The following is a 16,877-nucleotide window of genomic DNA, read 5'->3' as shown; positions in this document are numbered from 1 at the left end:
AGTTAGTTCGGCTTTACTTTGTTAGTTTTCCTTGCACGTTTGACCCACCTACCAAGTTCTCGCGCTGAGACCTGGATTGTTTAGATTAATGCACAGATGAATAAATAGCGCTTAGCTTATCCCACACGTTAATTACGAGCACTCCAAGGGCGAACTACTGCTGGCCACGAGTGCGTTTAGACCGGCGATCACAACTCCTCTGTTCAGCGGGGAAGCGTCGATTTAGTTGCTACGTGTCATCGCATTGACTCTTCCCTTGCTATTCCATGTTAAGCGTATTTTGAGTTGGTTACTTTACCGTCCTCTCGATTCATCCATTGTCAGCGCAGGCGTTTGTTATTTGCAGCTGAGCTGTGCACTCGGTGTGACGTGGGATGTGCGCTGCATTCACGATTTTGCGCTAAATGGTATTGTGTAGACGGCTTGGCAGGCGCTCAAGTTCTTCGAATCGTTTGCCCGTGACCGTCAGCATTTTTTTTTTATATGACGAAAGAACTCGAGAAGGGAAATGATGACGTCTCCGGTCGTTCACCGGTTCCTGACCCTTAGTTAACGAGTGAATGGGGTACATATTTTATTGAAAGAGCTTCTCCCAGTTGATGCCTTTCGCTGTAATGCAGTAGTAAACAGCTGTGCAGAATATGGCTGTGTTGCTCAGTTCTAGTGCCTTGCAATGACGTCAAGAGCACCTGGCAACCCGTGCCACGAACGCGAATGCTGCGTCGTGGTACGTATACCGGGTGTTTCAGAGAAGGTGAACCAAACTTTTTAAAATAGACTTTTTCAGGTATGAAGGCGACTTCTGCGCCTCAATAATACCTGCGTTGGCAGACTTCAGAAAAAATGTAAATAATGTTTGTTAGTTAGCCGCGTAACTAATTTCTGATAATTAACTTTTTGACTATGACAGTTAGGCCACTAGTTGCAATTAGACTTGTAGCTGGTCGTTAGTAGTAGCCATATCATTTTAGAATTTCGAAAACGTGATTCCCCTCGCCGCGGTGGCTCGACAAAATTTGGCTATTTCGACTAGCTACGTGCACTGGAGGGGTTGCTTTGCATGTATGGTTTCGAAAGTGCATGTATTTTCTCATGATGCAGCCAAATTTTGTCGAGCCACTGCAGCGAGAGTAATCGCGTTTTCAAAATTCTAAACATACATGGCTATTACTAACGACCCGCTACAAATCTCTAATTGCACCCAGCAGCCTAACTGTTATAGTTATAAAGTTAATTGTCAGAAATTTGTTAAGCGGCTATGTTTCTGACGTCCGCCAATGCAGGTATTACTGTGCCGCATAAGTCGCCTTCATACCTGAAAGAGCCTATTTTAAAAAAAATTGGTTCACTTTCGCTGAAACGTCTGGTATATTTCTTTCGTGCATTAGTGTCGTGTCGTTTTCGATAGTTGTGGTGCGTTTGAATGCGCCGAAACGGCACACACACATGCGGGCGCAGCAGTTTGATTCTGAGCAGCCATCTCTTTCATCCTGCGCACTTCAGTGTACCAGATATTTTGGTCGCTAATCTTTGTTATCAGTACCTTTGAGCTCTGATGATTGATATAGTGCGCAACAAAGAGAACTAGCAATAAGGGGGTTGTGACATGCGCTTTGATATGGTCGCACAGCGTTCTGACAACTGCCTAGTGTTTCAGCATTCCAGCCTTTCGGCATAGTGACCCGACGAGCAACTCCGTGTGCGTCGTACCAGGGCGCTGCCTGGTCGCATTATGTCGCAGAAAGCTGCCTGCCCGTTGCTTGCAGTGTCGTTCGCGTTTTGCTGCGTAGTTTGCGCTCGCGGAAGCGTAAGATGGGCTGTTGGCTGGCCTATTATTTGCTCTTAACTCGGTTCCGTGTGTCGTAGTCTTTTTTTTTTCTCTTTCCAGATTTAGGGCAAGTGGTAACGGTGGGTGGGATGGGGTGAGGGCTCTAATAACCAGCCGTTACTCCTCGTCTGGGAGGAGCGCTGTATTTTTCGAAACCGGTCCGCAGCGCTCGTTTCGCGAGGTCATGTTTGGTAATGGGTAGAACAAGACGAGTATTAGCCGGTTTTGGGACGTTGCGTCTTTCATTACGCAATTAAACTGCAGAAAAGAGCAGGCGCAGGCTTAGAAACGGCTGCTTTCGAGCTGTCATTAAACCTACTTACATTTTTTCTTTAATGCAGTGTATTCGGTTCGCTGAACGGTCCCGGCATGTGTCATGCATTTGTAACGATCGTAAAAGTTGTCTTTCGTTTCGCCGAATCCACGAACTCTCCGCGCCGTGTGCAGCAGGTGGAACGAGTCGGTGGCCCGGGGTGCTCGACATTAACAGGTGCTCTTTGTGCACTAAATCTGGAGCTGACGTTTTTACTCGCTTTGTCGCGCAATGTTTAGGGCGCGTGGAACTGTAGATTGGTTTGTTGACGTACTTGCGTGATCCTTCAGTGGTTCAATAAAGCGCTGTTGTAATATTAAAACAAAAATGAAGAATTAAAGCTGCGCATTGTTTTTCAGGGCGATGAGAAACGCCTCCCCTGTCCCGTTCTTCAAAGCGAGCCCGTCAAGTTTTGCTCCGCGCCGCAGCTGAATGGCGTAGGCCTCCCCATGTCGATGAAACTGCACCCTAAATGAAACTGGGGAAGATGGGGAGAAGAACGCTGTTTGCCCTTCCCGGTTCGTAGCGGGATGGATCTCCGCCTCCCCCCTTCCGCTCGCCCACCTTTGTGCGGTTGGATCCGCGGGGCGAGCGGATATGGGAAAAAATGTCGGAGCTTTTTATCGCCGACGAGGAATGGCTGCGCCGTCATGCATATGGAAAGCCTGCTGCCCGAATGGGCCGTGGAGAAGGGGCTCGTTCCGCCGGCGCTCGTTCCGCCGGCGCTCGCTGCTGCTCGGCGTACGCTGGGAGAGGGAAGACGTGGAATCGGTGCGCGCGCAGAGGGGCGCCTTCTCTTCCTATTTGTTGTTAGGGAGGAGGACGAATTGAGGGAAAGAGTGCCATCCTTCCTCCGCCGGAGCGGCAGCAGCAGCGGCGGCGGCGATGACGTCATAGGGCGCCATTGCCGGGAGTCCCTGCCGCACGTGCGCCGCGCCGCGTCAGCGCGCCGCTTTCCGGGTGCCGCGCGGCATCTGTCCGGCGGCCAGGGCGCTTTCCTTCCTTTTGCGCCTTTTTTCTCTCTATCTTTGTTTCATTTTCCATCTTAATGCCTCGGTGGTTCTCATAAATTGCATACTGGGATTTCGCTCGCTCATCGCTCTCTCTCGAGGGGACGGGGCCAGCGCCTGGAATCTGCCCTCCCTGCTGCGAGGCATGTTTAAAAGAAAGGAGTGCCTCGGAGGGAGCAGACGGAAACGCGGAGTCCGTTTTGCCTCGTTTATTTTCGCTCTCTCGCGGCGCCCCACCTCTTTAGATAGCCATCTTGCATATGGGAACGCGTCCCGAATGCGGTGATTGTCGGCCCGATAGTGACGTGAACTTGAATATGTACTATGACGTGTGTGTGCGTGCGTGTGTGTTGATCCCAATGTGCTCAGCTTCCTCAGTGTTTCCGTACCGTTGGGTTTTTGTCTTTTTTATTGTTGTTATAATTATTATTTCTGAGATACTAGAGGCCAATGATGACCGATGATTCAGCAAGGTGGAACTGGGTTTCAAACGGTTACAACTTTTAGTTTGGCTTCCGCATTGGTTCCGAAATTTCACCGGGTAGCTCTTGTCGCGTATTGCGAGCGAAACTGTTCAGCGCTAGCAGACAAGGGCGTTCGTGGGCGGCAGGTGACTGCCCGTCTAGCTTGCAGCATCGCTTATTACAGTCTGTGCGCGATGTGAACGAAAGCGTTTTGTTTCCGTGGTTCAGTGTCGCGTGTGGCCTTGCGAGCCGTTCCGGCGGCTGAAACAACTTTGGCGTCTCTCGACGCACGCTTTGACACGGAATCAACACATTTGAAGCGCAGAATATGGGGAAACATTGGTTTTCTCAATTCGATTACTTTGGCTGAGCGTTGCTGTGGTCGATCACTAGCTGCTGTCGTTTGCGGAGCAGAATCCGTAAAGCAGTAACTCCGCTTAACAAGGGAGTAATTACTCATTAGCATCGACCCAAGCAGCCGTACGGCTACAATGGAGAGCTATGCAGCTCTCTCAAACTTCTTAGTTGTGGAAAAATTCGTCCTGGTCCTGGGTTCGAACCCGCGACCATCGCCTGCCCGGGGCAGTCGCTGTACCAACTGAGCTTGCCAGGACGGCCACCAGATCGGATGGTTGGGCGAGAGCGAATTTAATGGAGTAATTACTCGTGCCAATGAGTAATTACTCCCCTATTACAAATTGTACACCACCTTCGGGGGTTCCTCTATCATTGGACCAAGCTCCACAAAACGAAAAGCTCGCAGCATGACTCGAACGCCATTAGGGCATGCAAGTATATAAAGTAAATTAATTGCGCTGTAAAGCAAATTTGAGCGGTCGGGATTCGAACCCCTGACCCTTGGGTTGCGAGTCAGATACGCTACAGCTAAGCCACGCATGCTTTTTTGTTCCTTATTAGGCCACGCAGGCACGTTCGTACGGCTTGGAGATTTATGCGCGTGTCTCGTGGTCTTTCACATAATGATTGTGAAAGAGGAAACGGTGTCTGCGTGAGCAAGTGTCGCGTCGTACCCTTAAAGGTCAAGTGTCCCCCCACCTTTTCCCTCTCTCTTGAACAGAGAAGTCACGAAAGCCGATTTGAGAGGGGGGTGTTTTAGATTCTGATCCTTCATGGCGAGCGCGGATCGTCCGCCTCAGTCGCGTCTTTAAATGAACTGTCGTCGTTTGGAATCTTATTTTATCGGTCCTTGAATCGCGCGCCTATTGTCCGTGTGCGACGAGATACCGCTGTCGGCGCTTTGCGTTGAAATTTTTTTCAAAGGGTTTCCGGATATCGTGGGTAGTTTGATAAGTCTTTGGAGATAGCAGTGATTGCGGGCCGTAGGAAGCCAAACAGCTGATTGCTCATTCGTTTTGTGTGCGCGCTGAACGCAAGCGTGTCCCGCTGGGAAATGCACAGCGGCTCAGGACATGCGTGCGGGGAGCGTGTTGTCGTGGTCGGGGAGCACGTTTTAAATGGTCCTGCGGCGTTTGTTACTCCGTTTGCTGGGTGACTGGAGTGATACGGGCGTGCCCCGCCAGCCTTCTACGGATCACCACTTGTGGTTGAAAGAAGCAAAAGTGCGTGCATTTTCCTAATATTTTTTCTGGAGTCATCCCTGTCGTTTGCTCTTGCCGCTCGCCAATTTTACCGTGTGCCGCCGTGTACACGTCGAAGCGTGTGGAAGCGAACACTTTCCTAATGTGGAGTTAGCGATGATTCGCCACGTGCAAACTTGAAGCATGCCCCCCCCCCCCCCCCCCCCCCCCGGTTGGAAACTGGATCTTGGTTGGAAACTGGCTGTTCGCGTTCATATTACTCGTGCAAATACAGCGCTTGTTGGTTGTGCCGTAATTAGTTCCTCTTTTTTTTTCATAGTGTTTTGGTCAGTGCACTATTAGCTTAATATCGGCTTCTTGCTTTTTTTTTCTTGTAACGCTCTGATCGACGCTTCTATTGTTCGATATTGGCAGGTTGTGTTGCTATAGGCTGGCTGGTTGGTCTTTATGGAATGCACAGCGCTGGGAGACGACGGACATGTCCATCGTCTGCCAGCTCTACACATCCCATAGTGATCGATATGCCTGCACGTGCAACCGCTCACATTATACGCAGTGCACAGAGTTTGAATAAATTGACGGATAAACAAAAGCGACTTAGTTTAGGCTTCTCCCGAAGCTGCTGTTCTGGTCGGTCTGGGATCATGCTGGAAAAGCAGCACGGGGACGTCGCTCTTCTTTCCGCATACGACCTGCCTCTGGCGCCAGTGGGGAGGGCAAATCCATCCTTCCATTTTCTCTCGCCGGCTCCTCCGGGTCGAGTTGCCGATCGCCGTCGAAGCGCATTCACATCCGGCGTTTGTTTAGCGTCCTCCAAGCTGCCGATTTTGGTAACGGCGCGCTGCTCAGGGAAAGGGGGCGGAATCTCTCGTTCTTGCTGGGAAACGTGTTCATGTTTACAAAAAGCCCATGTGTGCTCGCTAGCCTGGAGGACAATGCCCCAACATGCAATGCGGATGCGGAAGTATATGCCATCATGCCTACGTGTGTTGCGTACGCGTCACTTGCCTTGATCGCGCTCACGCTAGGAAGCGCGCACACCGCGAGCGATTTAGCCTCAGGTCAAATCTTGGTGATGTATAGTGCCACCCCCCCCCCCCTCCCTTCCGCGCGCACACACACATTTTCCGTCTTTTTTTTTTTCCTGGGACTCACTCGCAGTGCACGCAATAGCGCAATTACAGTGTTATAGCACAATAAATTGCGAGGTGGTTGTAGGGCGCCCGTGTTCAGTAGGCTGGTCAGGGGACACACCAATAGATTCGCCGTTGTCGCTTCGCCCTTCTCGCAGCGATGTGGGAGCATCCCTGCCCTAGTGCCGCCATAAGCGGGTGGCTTCTTCATCGATCGTTCCTGGCGTGCTGATTCTGTGCTTGCGCCTTTCGCGCTGCTGCAACCTTCGCTGGGAAGAGGGGGGCGTGCCTTTTTGTCTGTCGTGTAAGCACGTCGAGGACAGGGAAACACGTGCACAGAGCGTAGTTCGCTGCTGCGCTTGTTGAGTGCTCTCCTGCCTGCCTGCACCGTGCGGAAGTCGCGCCTCTGCTGATGAGTCGTGTGCATGGCCGGGCGTTTCGCGCAAATGCCACGGGGTAGAAGTGTTGGTACGAGGAGCACCTCTCGAGAGCTGTGTTTGCGGAAGCCACGCCACTGGCCTCTCTCTGTTCTCGCGCTTTCTCCTTAGCGGCGTCGAGTCGCTCCAGTTGCTTTGTGGCATATGCTTTGAAAGATTGACTTGGGAACGTACAGCGAAATGCAGTTGCGTGTACGCATAAAGAACGGTTCCTCCTCGCGGTTTGCTTGATCCGGAAAAGGCTTCGCCCCAGAAGGGAAAGTCGACGGCACAAGGCAGAGAGCGGACTTATGGCACCTTCGAAGTGCTGCGGAAAGTGGACGAAGGGCACATGCGAATGTAACTGGATCAGCTTTGGCATCACAGTGACCCTCTGAGGGCGTGGGGGGGAGGGGTACTTGGCAGCCTTATACGACTGGTGCCGTGGTTACTTCGAAAGTTTAACCTGACGCGTATGCTCGTGGCGGTAGTTTCGGTTTTTGGATGTTTCGGCAATCGGTGGCGCGATTTCACCGCCCCGAGGACGACTTGTTGCGTTCCAGGAACTCTCCTATCGCTTGATTCCAGAGCGCGCGTTAGTGCAGGCGGCGAGTGGTCGCGACGCAACCTTTGCATGCGGCAGGTCGCGTGCTCCAGGTACCGAGAAAGGTGTTTCCCGGCACGCGTGGTGACCTCCTTCGGTCGGCGTATCGCTGTCCTCGTTATCGTGCGAAGTGGCTCCCAGAGAGGACGGAGTGGACGGCGGAAGAACTATCTCCACGCGTTGGTTATCGCCTCCCCACTGCGCCGTCCTTTCCAAGAGCTGAGATAACCCAGCGTATGTGTGTGTGTCGAGTGTGACGTCTCCTCCGACGAGTCGGTGTTGACTTTTGTATTGCGCAGGTGCTTGCGATCCGGGTATTTGTTTCCACGATCTGCATTATCGCAATATGGACGTGCGTCCGGCGTTGTATAGTACGCGGGAGGCGGGGGCCGCGGCCTTCCTCGTATTTTCTATGGGGCCTTATCGCGACGCTACGGGTGCGCTGCTCGGCGCTTGATACGACGTGCCCGGGAGATGCTCGCCCTTTCGTGCCAGTCGCGAAGCGGCGCGTTGCAACCTCCTCCTCACCCTCTCTCCTCGTAGCGACTGATTCATCGTAGGGCACACAATGTGCGGTATGCCCGCATCCCTCGCTCTCTCGGGCTTTTAACACGTAACCGTGTTAGGGTCGTGTGGGGTCGACGACGGCGACTGTGAAAAGTTCCTTGTTGCATCGCGGATTTGCAATGGCAGTCTCGGAAATGCTACCGCTTTTCCGCCTTGCTGTTGACCAGCCGTCGAGTGCAATGCGGGAGGTTGTTTTACGTTTGCCTGGATTATAAAGTTGAAGGGACACTCTGGCAGAGAAATCGCCGAAAGAAACAAAAAGAAAAGCACCGGACGCGAAAAGCCGTGGTGAGACGTGGAATGTTTTTCTCGTCCTGTCTTTTTTTTTTTATTATTGCTACTTTTCTGCGATGGAACTGCAGCTCCTCCGTTGTACGATTCTGTTCGAGGGAAACTGTTAAAAAAACATCCAATTTGACTGCTCTGTAAGATTGCTTGGTATTTTGTGGCTCTCACGACGTTCGTTTGGCAACGAGACGTATTTCATTGCCGAGACGTGTGGAGTTGAAAATTGAACTTTTTTTTTTTTTATGCCGCCACTCAATTCAAACTTACGACTGTACATGACGTCGAGTTGAAGAGGGACTCCGTGACTTCATATACGAAGTTTGTTTGTTTATTTCAAACTGGCAGCCGCCCCTGGCAGGAGTGGATGTTACTTGAAATGAACATTTAAAGGGACAAACTAACAAGGCGATAATATAGAACAAAGATGATAGCATAAGGCCAGAAACGCGATACTTGAAGACAAAGTATCACACTAGGCAACAGTGGTAAACAAAAAAGGAAAAAAAAAGTGTGCTTCGCAACTTAAACACTTGCCAGGCCTTGTACACGAGTGATGCGCCCAATGTGCGCATAGAAAATTACATTCGAGTGTTGCAACATGTGCACAAAAAGAGCGTTTAACGATATTTATGTAAAGAAATTAGCACGAGAAACAAAGACAAAGGAGGAGTCACACGAGACGATTAACAAGCCGGTGTCATCATGTGCAGTGCCATTTCAGGGGACATTATAAACGGGGATGTGCACGCGCAGAAGAAAAATGAGAAATCTCTCAGGTTACCTAGGCAAGGTAAGGAAAGGTAGGAAGTCCAAGGTTAAAAACCTGAAGGAAAATGCCAAGGTAAGAAAATACCCAGTTTGTAACAAAAAAAAATGTTTTAAAGCATATCTAAAAAGACTCGAGTGTTCGACATTCCATAGCATCCCGGCTCAGGCTAACCCATTCTCGACAGGTTCATGGGAAAAACGAATTCTTAAAACCACCAGTCCTGTAAGAAAGGTCTTAGTTTCTTATAATGATGCGTTCGTCTTGGGCGTCACTGCAAGTTCAGTGTAGTGTTCTCTGTTTGGACTTTGCTTACCGTGGTAGATTAGGTGCAGGTATTTTACTCTTTCATGACGTCGTCTTCTTCTCTTCCCTGCAGTGTTTCTATGTTTGCTCCGTCTGAAAGAACGCTAGGTATGGTTTACAGTTGTTGGAATAAAAGATGAATCTAACTGATTTTCTTTGAACGTTTTCAAGTTTCGTTGTGTTTGCCTGAGTGTACGGATCCCACCCATACGACTGCTGCGTATTCCAAGATTGGCCGGATGAATGTTTTATAGGTTATTAGCTTGATTTCATCTGTGAACTGTCACAGGGACCTTCTTAAAAAAACCTAGTTTGCACATTGCTTTCGTTTCAATGAAAGTAACAAGATCATTCCATTTAAGATGTGATGTGATGACGACACCTAGATATTTGTGCGTTTCTAAGAAGGAAAAATGCTGACTGTTAGTGCTATATGAAAAAGTTGAAGGCTGCTTCTTTTTGTGAGTAATTCTCATGGCTACTTCTTTTTTTTTTTCTCTCATTAATTTTCGTCCGGCATGTTGCACACTATGATTCTCTTTTTAATAAAGCTACCTGTACGAGGGCGCGACCGCTTGTACTTTTGATTTCCTGATAGAGGGCGCAATCGTCCGCAAAAATTTTAGCATTCACTGGTATATGGTGAAGAATGCCATTGATGAACACCAAAAAGAAAAGTGGCCCAAGTGTGGGTCAACTTCAGTTTGTCCTCCGATGCCCCTTCATCGTTAGCGATCTGGTGAAACGAGCCCGGCACTGCCGTAACGAATTCCCATTCTGCAGAATGGGGAAGAAACACGTCGCCATGGCTACGTGTTCCTTTCTTCTTCCCGCCGCCTGTGTGACGCATCTGATTTGAGCCTCCATATTTTCCGTCCACATGTAGTAGCATGGCATTTTATCAAGGCAGCAAAGTAAGCGCTCAGCGGTCGGCCTGGGGGACCAGGTTCAGTTGACTCCCCGGTGCGGATGACCCCAGCTAGGCCCACCAGAAAGATGGGTATATGGAGGGGAGTGTTGAATGGCGACAGGACGAAGGAAATTACAGTGCTCTAGAGGGAGGGACAGTTAGGGCAAGATGGATAGGGATTAAAGTTGCAGAGGTAGGGACGCATCGGTTTGGACCTTGCGCAAGATGTGAGATATTGAGGAATAGAGATGGAAGGATATGTATTGCGTTCTGTTATTTCGTCGTAACGTGGTAGTTCTCTCATTTCATTTCCGTCTGTGCGTGTCTGCCCCACTGTCTGCTTACTCTCGGCGATAGGTGGTGTGCTTTGCGAGCGTACTGTAATTTCCAAGCGTACAGCGAGGATCGTCTAGCTCTTTGCGAACTCCCACCCAAGAAGGCGATGCGGAGTGCGCGTCATGCTCAGGCTGACCTGCCAGAGGGAGAGGGAGCCCTCTGCGTGAATTGCGCAACGGAGCGGGAGACTGTGGTTCGCGAAAAAAAAGGGAAGTTGCGTAGCGCATGTAACTGTTCACCGTTCCCAGTGGTATCACACCGCAACTTCTCCGGGATGGGATTGGGAAAATTAGGAGCAAGTGAATGTTTGCCGGCTTTCCGGACGGAGCGAGATGGAGCCCCATTGAGGGGCGCCACTCGCCGGGCCGATTCGCTCTTATCGCAGCCCACTTATAGGGGGCACGCTGTAGCAAGGCCGCTCAATGGAGTCACCATTGAGCGGCCGTACTTGTAGCTACCCAGCGGGACCGCAATCTTGGGTGTTATATGTTCGTAGGCGTAGGCATGTTCGGAGACATTCCACCCGGCGGAGGCGGCCGTTTTCCAGTGAATGGTTTTCGTTTCGGACATCTCCGCGTGTCGCGAGCGGCAGTTTCTTCTCGTAGCGGCATGCACTGCGTAGGTGCATCCCGTGAGGGCTTTCTGTCGAGCTCTTCTGCCGCAGGTCCATTCGACGCAACGCCTTACGCACATCGTCGTGGTGGTCTCCTTTCTTCGGTGAAAGTAGTCTCTATGTCGTAAGAACGCGGTAACTAATAGATACAGGCCAGCTTCATTTGATCCCCAGTGTCGTTTTAATGTTTTGCGCATTTAATAATGGCGGTAGCGACGGTACCGGGGAGAAGGGCATACTCCGTGGAGGGCCCGAGGATAAGAGGAGTGAACTATGCAAATGCCCGGTGCCGCAGCAGCGCAGAAAGAGCGGGACAGGGGAGAGGACCGAGCCGGCTTCCGCGGGAATCGCGTGGATGCTCAGTGCTCCGTGTCCGCCGCGAGCATCGTTGCACTATATAGGGGGTGGCCTCGCTCTGGGTGCCCGGTCCCCATCGGCTGGATCTCTGCTCTCCTTCCCTCCCCCGCGACCCCTGTTTGCATCGAAGCCTGTCGTGAGTCACACAGGCGCAGACGGGTAGGGACGAAGAGCCATTCTTTTTATACGAACCTACGCGACAGCAGCCAAAGGTTTCCTCCTCTTCCGGCTTGCACGCCTTCTCGGGTCTCTCCCTTTATCGTTATGTTCTGTCCTTCTTTTTGCAGCTCGACGCGGCATTGTATGCGTCACAGTGCCGCCGCCGCCGCCACGGTTATATTTGCTCGGTGTCTTCCTGGAATACGAGCTCTTATATCTGTTCTCTTTGTGCGCACACCCGTGGATCTAGAATAGTGAGAGGAAGAGGGTGCAGTGGGTTCGCTGCGCACCGCATTTGGCGCGATTGCCGACCCCCTTCCCCCGCCACAAGTGGATGAAAACGGACGCCCGCGTGCGAGGCTTCTCATAAACCCCGTCCCGCGTCCCGTCCGCGCCGCTGAATAATCTGCGCACCGCTGTTTGGAGCGGGAAGCCTTATCGCAGAGAGCGCTTTTGGGAGAGGCAAATTGGCGAGGGGGCCCCCCTGTTTGATTTACCGCGAAACGAAGTGGGTGAGTACATCTACCGGGGTCAAGCAGCTACCCGCGGATGCGGGCCGCGTGGAAGAAACGCCGGGATGATGAGAATGGGTTGTAATGCATTGCGCCGTGTACTCTCAGGTTGTTGATAGAAAACTTTCCGCTATCCCTCACGAAATAGACTTCGTATTCTGTCGGCGATCACGTTAAACCCCCCCCCCCCCCCCCCCCCCCCCCCCCCCCATAAATCTACGAGACCGGAGCTTGGGTGGTAACGAAGAAGGTTGAAATTAAGAGAGCAAAAGGGATTGTCTGAAGGGAATTCATAGCAGCGTAAATTAGGGAGCAGTGTCGATTTACCTAATAACGTGCTGTGGAAATAGCGAGGAGGAAATGGCGGGACATATAGTGCAGAGAACTGATGAGCAATGGTCTTTTAGTATCCTTGGCTGCCCCGTGAGCTCTTGGCGCTGTTCGTTGGCATTTTTCAGCAGAACTAGATGCGTCCTCACACAAGGTGCTTTCCACTGGGTGATCACAAATGGTGCGAAGCTCGCAGCACGTGTTCCTTCGACGCGTAGAAACCGTTAAGGCTCTTATTGTATGCGATGCGCCATCTTTGACCTTGACACTTATGGTTAGTGCCGCCGCGGTGGCTCAGTGGTTATGGTGCTCGGCTGCTGACCCAAAAGACGCGGGTTCGATCCCGGCCGCGGCGGCTGGAATTTCTTTGGAGGAGAAATTCTAGAGGCCCGTGTACTGTGCGATGTCAGTGCACGTTAAAGAACCCCAGGTGGTCGAAATTTCCGGAGCCCTTCACTACAGCGTCTCTCATAGCCTGAGTCGCTTTGGGACGTTAAACCCCATAAACCAAACCAAACACTTATGGTTAGTGTCCCCAACAGTCTCATGCGAAGTAAATGCGCAGCTCTTTCGCGAGAACTTGCTGCATTGCTTGCGTCGTGCCCGCGATGTTAATCGTATTTCAGAAGTAGGTGTGTGTGCGTAGCTTGCGTGGTTTTGGTTCTGTTTATGGGGGTTTAACGTCTAAAACCGACTCAGGCTTTGAGGGACGTCGTAGTGAGGGGCTCCGGAAATTTCGACCACCTCGGGTTCTTGCACGTCCACTGACAATCGCGCAGTACACGGGCCTCTTGAATTTCGCCCTCCATCGAAATTCGACCGCCGCGGCCGGGAACGAACCCGCGTCTTTCGGGTCAGCAGCCGAGTGCCATAACCACTGAGCCACCACGGCGGCACTTGCATGTTTTGGACTAGCGGAATGAAGCGTGCACCTTGTCTGGAAGGGCAGCGAATCTGGAAGTCCCCCCCTTTTTTTTTGTGGCTTTCTGCCAGTACATAACTTATGTCTGCACTCCGTGAGCTTGTGGTTAATCAAATATAATCGGGCGGGGGGTTAAGACCGCGGCTGTTCAGCGCTTCTCTGCTTTCCGTGTTGAGTGTGTCGACACGTAGACTGCCTGGAGGCAACAGCTAGGGGACTCCACTGCACCATCTAGGGTCGGGTACATCAAACGCAGTTTATTAAAGGCCAGCACAACGGGAACGCACTTGTCTAGGGCACTTTCTTTTTGATATAACTGTATCAGGGCAAGGGGACACCGTGAAATCCAATCGAGAGCCTTCCAATGCCATTATTTGTGCGTGTCCTTACACATCCTTTGTATGAGCTGCACGCGAAATTACTATCCCTCCCTCTCTCGCGGCAGAAAAAAAAAAGTAATAGAAGCACGGATGCATAAAAGGGACCACTGCGTGTGTGCGTGACGTGCGTGGAAAAAAGGGGGGGCGCTGCCTACGTCGTCGTCGTCCCCCTACTTTCCCTGCGCTGTGGCGGGCCGGCGGCAGCTGCGGGTGCCATCTGGAGCAAGGGGGACGTGGCCGGCATGGGAAGGAGCGAGCGGCCGCGTTCTCTTCGTCTTTTCACTGGCGGCCGGAAGACGGGGAGGGGGGGTTTGGCTAGCGGAGTTTGGTGTTGCGAGTGCGCTCACGATTCCTCGGGGGGCGGTGAGCGAAAGCGATGATGGATTTCCGCCCCGGCTTCTTCTTCTCTCCTTCTTCCTGCGATCGGACATCTGTCTCGTCCGGCGTCGTTGCCTGCTGCCGCCGCCCTTGCCGACGCGTGTCCACCTGGTTCGGCCGCCCGGGGCGCGCGTGTCGTTGGCCAATTACACCAGTTCGCGGCTTGTTTCCGTCGCGGGCCGTTGACCGGCGCCGCCACCCCCCGTGGTGTACGCTCAGTTCAGTTCAGTTTATTTCCTTAAAGACCCCTATTCAGGGGTATTACATAAGGGGTGGGGCTACAGATATAACATGAGGTTTGGTTTAATCGAACATCAGCTGCGTTGTTGCGACCTGACCGAGTTGCGACCTTGCCGCTTACGAGGGTCTGAGAAGTAACGAGAGGAGATGCTGACGATGATGATTTGGTTTTTAATGGCGCACTGGGAGCTCGGCCGAAGAGCGCCGCCGTGTTTGTGATCTGCATTCGATGGGGTCAGAGAAGGGCCGTTTTCCTAAGCGTTTCGCCTCAAGAGGAGCGGTACACTAGGACACCCAATGGAGATAAACCTGTCGTGGACCACTGCCTGAAGCCGCACAAGTCGCCGGGCTCGCTTCGTCGGCGGCGGCCCATTCGCGCGGCACCAGCGAGCAGCTTGCCGCGTAGTACACGAACCCTGTGCTGGAGCGAGAGGTAGCGTCTTCAGCACGACGTAATGGTTAGGACACCTCGAAGGCCGGTTTTGATGCGCGGTAACTGGGCGCGCTAGCCATTTTCGGGTTACGGTGGTGTATCCACAGAGGCCAGCGTACCTGCGCTAATAGCCATTTATGCAAAAAAGAAACGGTAGCCGAGAGCGAGCAGGCCAAGTCCACCGGGCGGAGAGGCGACCTAACCCGACCTGCTGATACTTTGCAGCTGCTCTGGTCACTCGAGCCGTGCCGGAGGTGAGGAGGAGGATGTCTTATCTGAATCTGCGCTGCGAGGCGCGTCTGAACTTTGCTTCTCCTCCTCTAATTTCTTTCTTCTACGCTCCTCCTATCTGCATGCGGCAGTTATAGTGGCCACGCTTATGCCAGTCTACAAGATTGTGCTCTTGCCTCTTCATTTTCCTCTCACCACATACTACTGCTGCTGACGCTAAATGCTTTCTAGTTCTACTACACGCTATTTTTGCTCATTCATTCGTATTATCTTGCTGCCCGCGTAGTTGTCTCTCAGGAGTACGCTATTCCGCGTGTATCGATGAAACCGCCCCCTTCCTTGCCGTGGAAATTAGACAGCGACCGAGCTTAGTCAGGAAGGAGGCGACGGATGTGCGCCGTCCTAGCGGTTCGGAAAAGGTTACTAGAGCGTGAACAGCCTTGTCGCCTCGTGTGTTCGCCGGAAGTGGCGTACGGAGTGCGTACGCCCCGCCCTGTACGATAACCGGTTGCCCCGTGGTTAGTGTATACGCTCGCCATTGTTATCGAAATTGTTCTGTCGAAGGCGGCCGAGATGCAGACGTCACGGTGCCGTCGGCACGTGTCTGGTAGCGCTACCGGACGACATAACTCCCGGACCGGTTCGGCGGCTACTGGCTGCGTGGTAGATATGCCTTCCGTATCTGTCAATGCTTTTCGGCGTTTGGCGCATTTTTGGTGCGAATTGCGTCGCTGCCGTGTTGTGTTGTTTGGTCGAGGTGCTAAGTGTGCAGAGCGTTTTTGAAGCGTCTTCTTTACGATTATTCTGGATGTCACAGCGTTTAACAGAGCTGCAGATTAACACGAGGGTATACGTTTATATTACAGATCATAGTACTTGCTTTTTGCAATAATAGTGCGTTAAATGTATTTAATCGCTAACCTAGTTGTGATAATGTTCTCTTGCATCACGCTTTTGCTTTTACGTAGGTGCATGTGCTTATCCAGCACCGCAATTTTGTGTGTGTGCGTGTGTGAAAAGAAAGTGGGCGTGGTCTGTGTGGTGGAGGCCAAGTTTATCAATAAACACGCGTCTTCAGTAACCAGACAATTGTTGCGGTGACTCAGTGGTTAAAAGAGTGCTCGTCTCCCGATGACGCGGTGGGTCTGATTCCGTCCGCGGCTGTCGCATTTCAATGGGGGCGAAATGCAAGGCGTCCGTGTACTGTGCGTTGTTAGCGCACGTTAAAGAGCCCCAGGTGGTCAAAATTATCCGAAGCCCTCCACTTCGGCGCCTCTTCTCTTCCTTCTTTCACTCTATCCTCCATCCATTCCCTCATGGCGCGGTTGAGGTGTCCGTCGAGAAATCAATCACTGCGGCTTCCCTTTTCGCACAACCAGTCTTAGTTTTCAACTGCGCAACTCGTGCGCCGATTGCTGAGGCAAGCGCAGAACGCTGTCGACTTCACACGGTGACCCGCGCGTGAACAGCGTGCGATTCGACGGCTGCGAACAGCGCCGTGCGTGGTTTCCCAACTTCCCGTTTAACTCTCGGGTCCTCTCGGCGATAAAGTGGGCAAGATCTGGTGGTTCACGCCTGCGCGCTCAGCTGCCTGACCGCCTCGCTAGGCAGATTTTGTCTCGGCTTCACTGGCTTCTGTTTTTCTCTCTAAATGGAAACTGAAGATTGCTATTTAACGAAAAAAAAAAAAAATTCACGAGCCGTCTTCGTCGTGACTATGACTGTTCGCGGCTGCGACACGACGTCTTCAGCATTTCTAGCAACTCTCGCGGATCGACGGACGCGAGCAGAGAGCAGCGCGATCCCGGACATGTGCGACAGC

General features: G+C 52.1%; 1 protein-coding gene across 8 annotated transcripts in view; it reads left to right on the top strand.

Moving 5' to 3' along the window:
* Positions 1-16,877, top strand: part of Utx (Utx histone demethylase) — a 113,574-nt gene that overhangs the window by 52,223 nt on the left and 44,474 nt on the right. The window contains exon 1 of one of the 8 annotated variants that reach the window (XM_089544260.1): positions 15,440-15,718. The exons of 6 other annotated variants lie outside the window; for them this stretch is intronic. Coding sequence is in view for 1 of the 2 variants with exons in the window: in XM_089544255.1 (XP_089400381.1) it covers positions 15,725-15,771 (47 nt within the window). In the remaining variant the exon portion in view is untranslated. Of the gene's footprint in view, positions 1-15,439; positions 15,772-16,877 lie in introns of those variants that run through there. One more of the 8 variants, XM_089544255.1, reaches the window with a different exon arrangement.

This window comes from Amblyomma mixtum, chromosome 5 (genome assembly GCF_055824585.1).
Source record: "Amblyomma mixtum isolate Tamu chromosome 5, ASM5582458v1, whole genome shotgun sequence".
Lineage (NCBI taxonomy): Eukaryota > Metazoa > Arthropoda > Arachnida > Ixodida > Ixodidae > Amblyomma > Amblyomma mixtum.
Note: the sequence above shows the minus strand (reverse complement) of the source record. Positions and strands in the feature narration are given on the sequence as shown.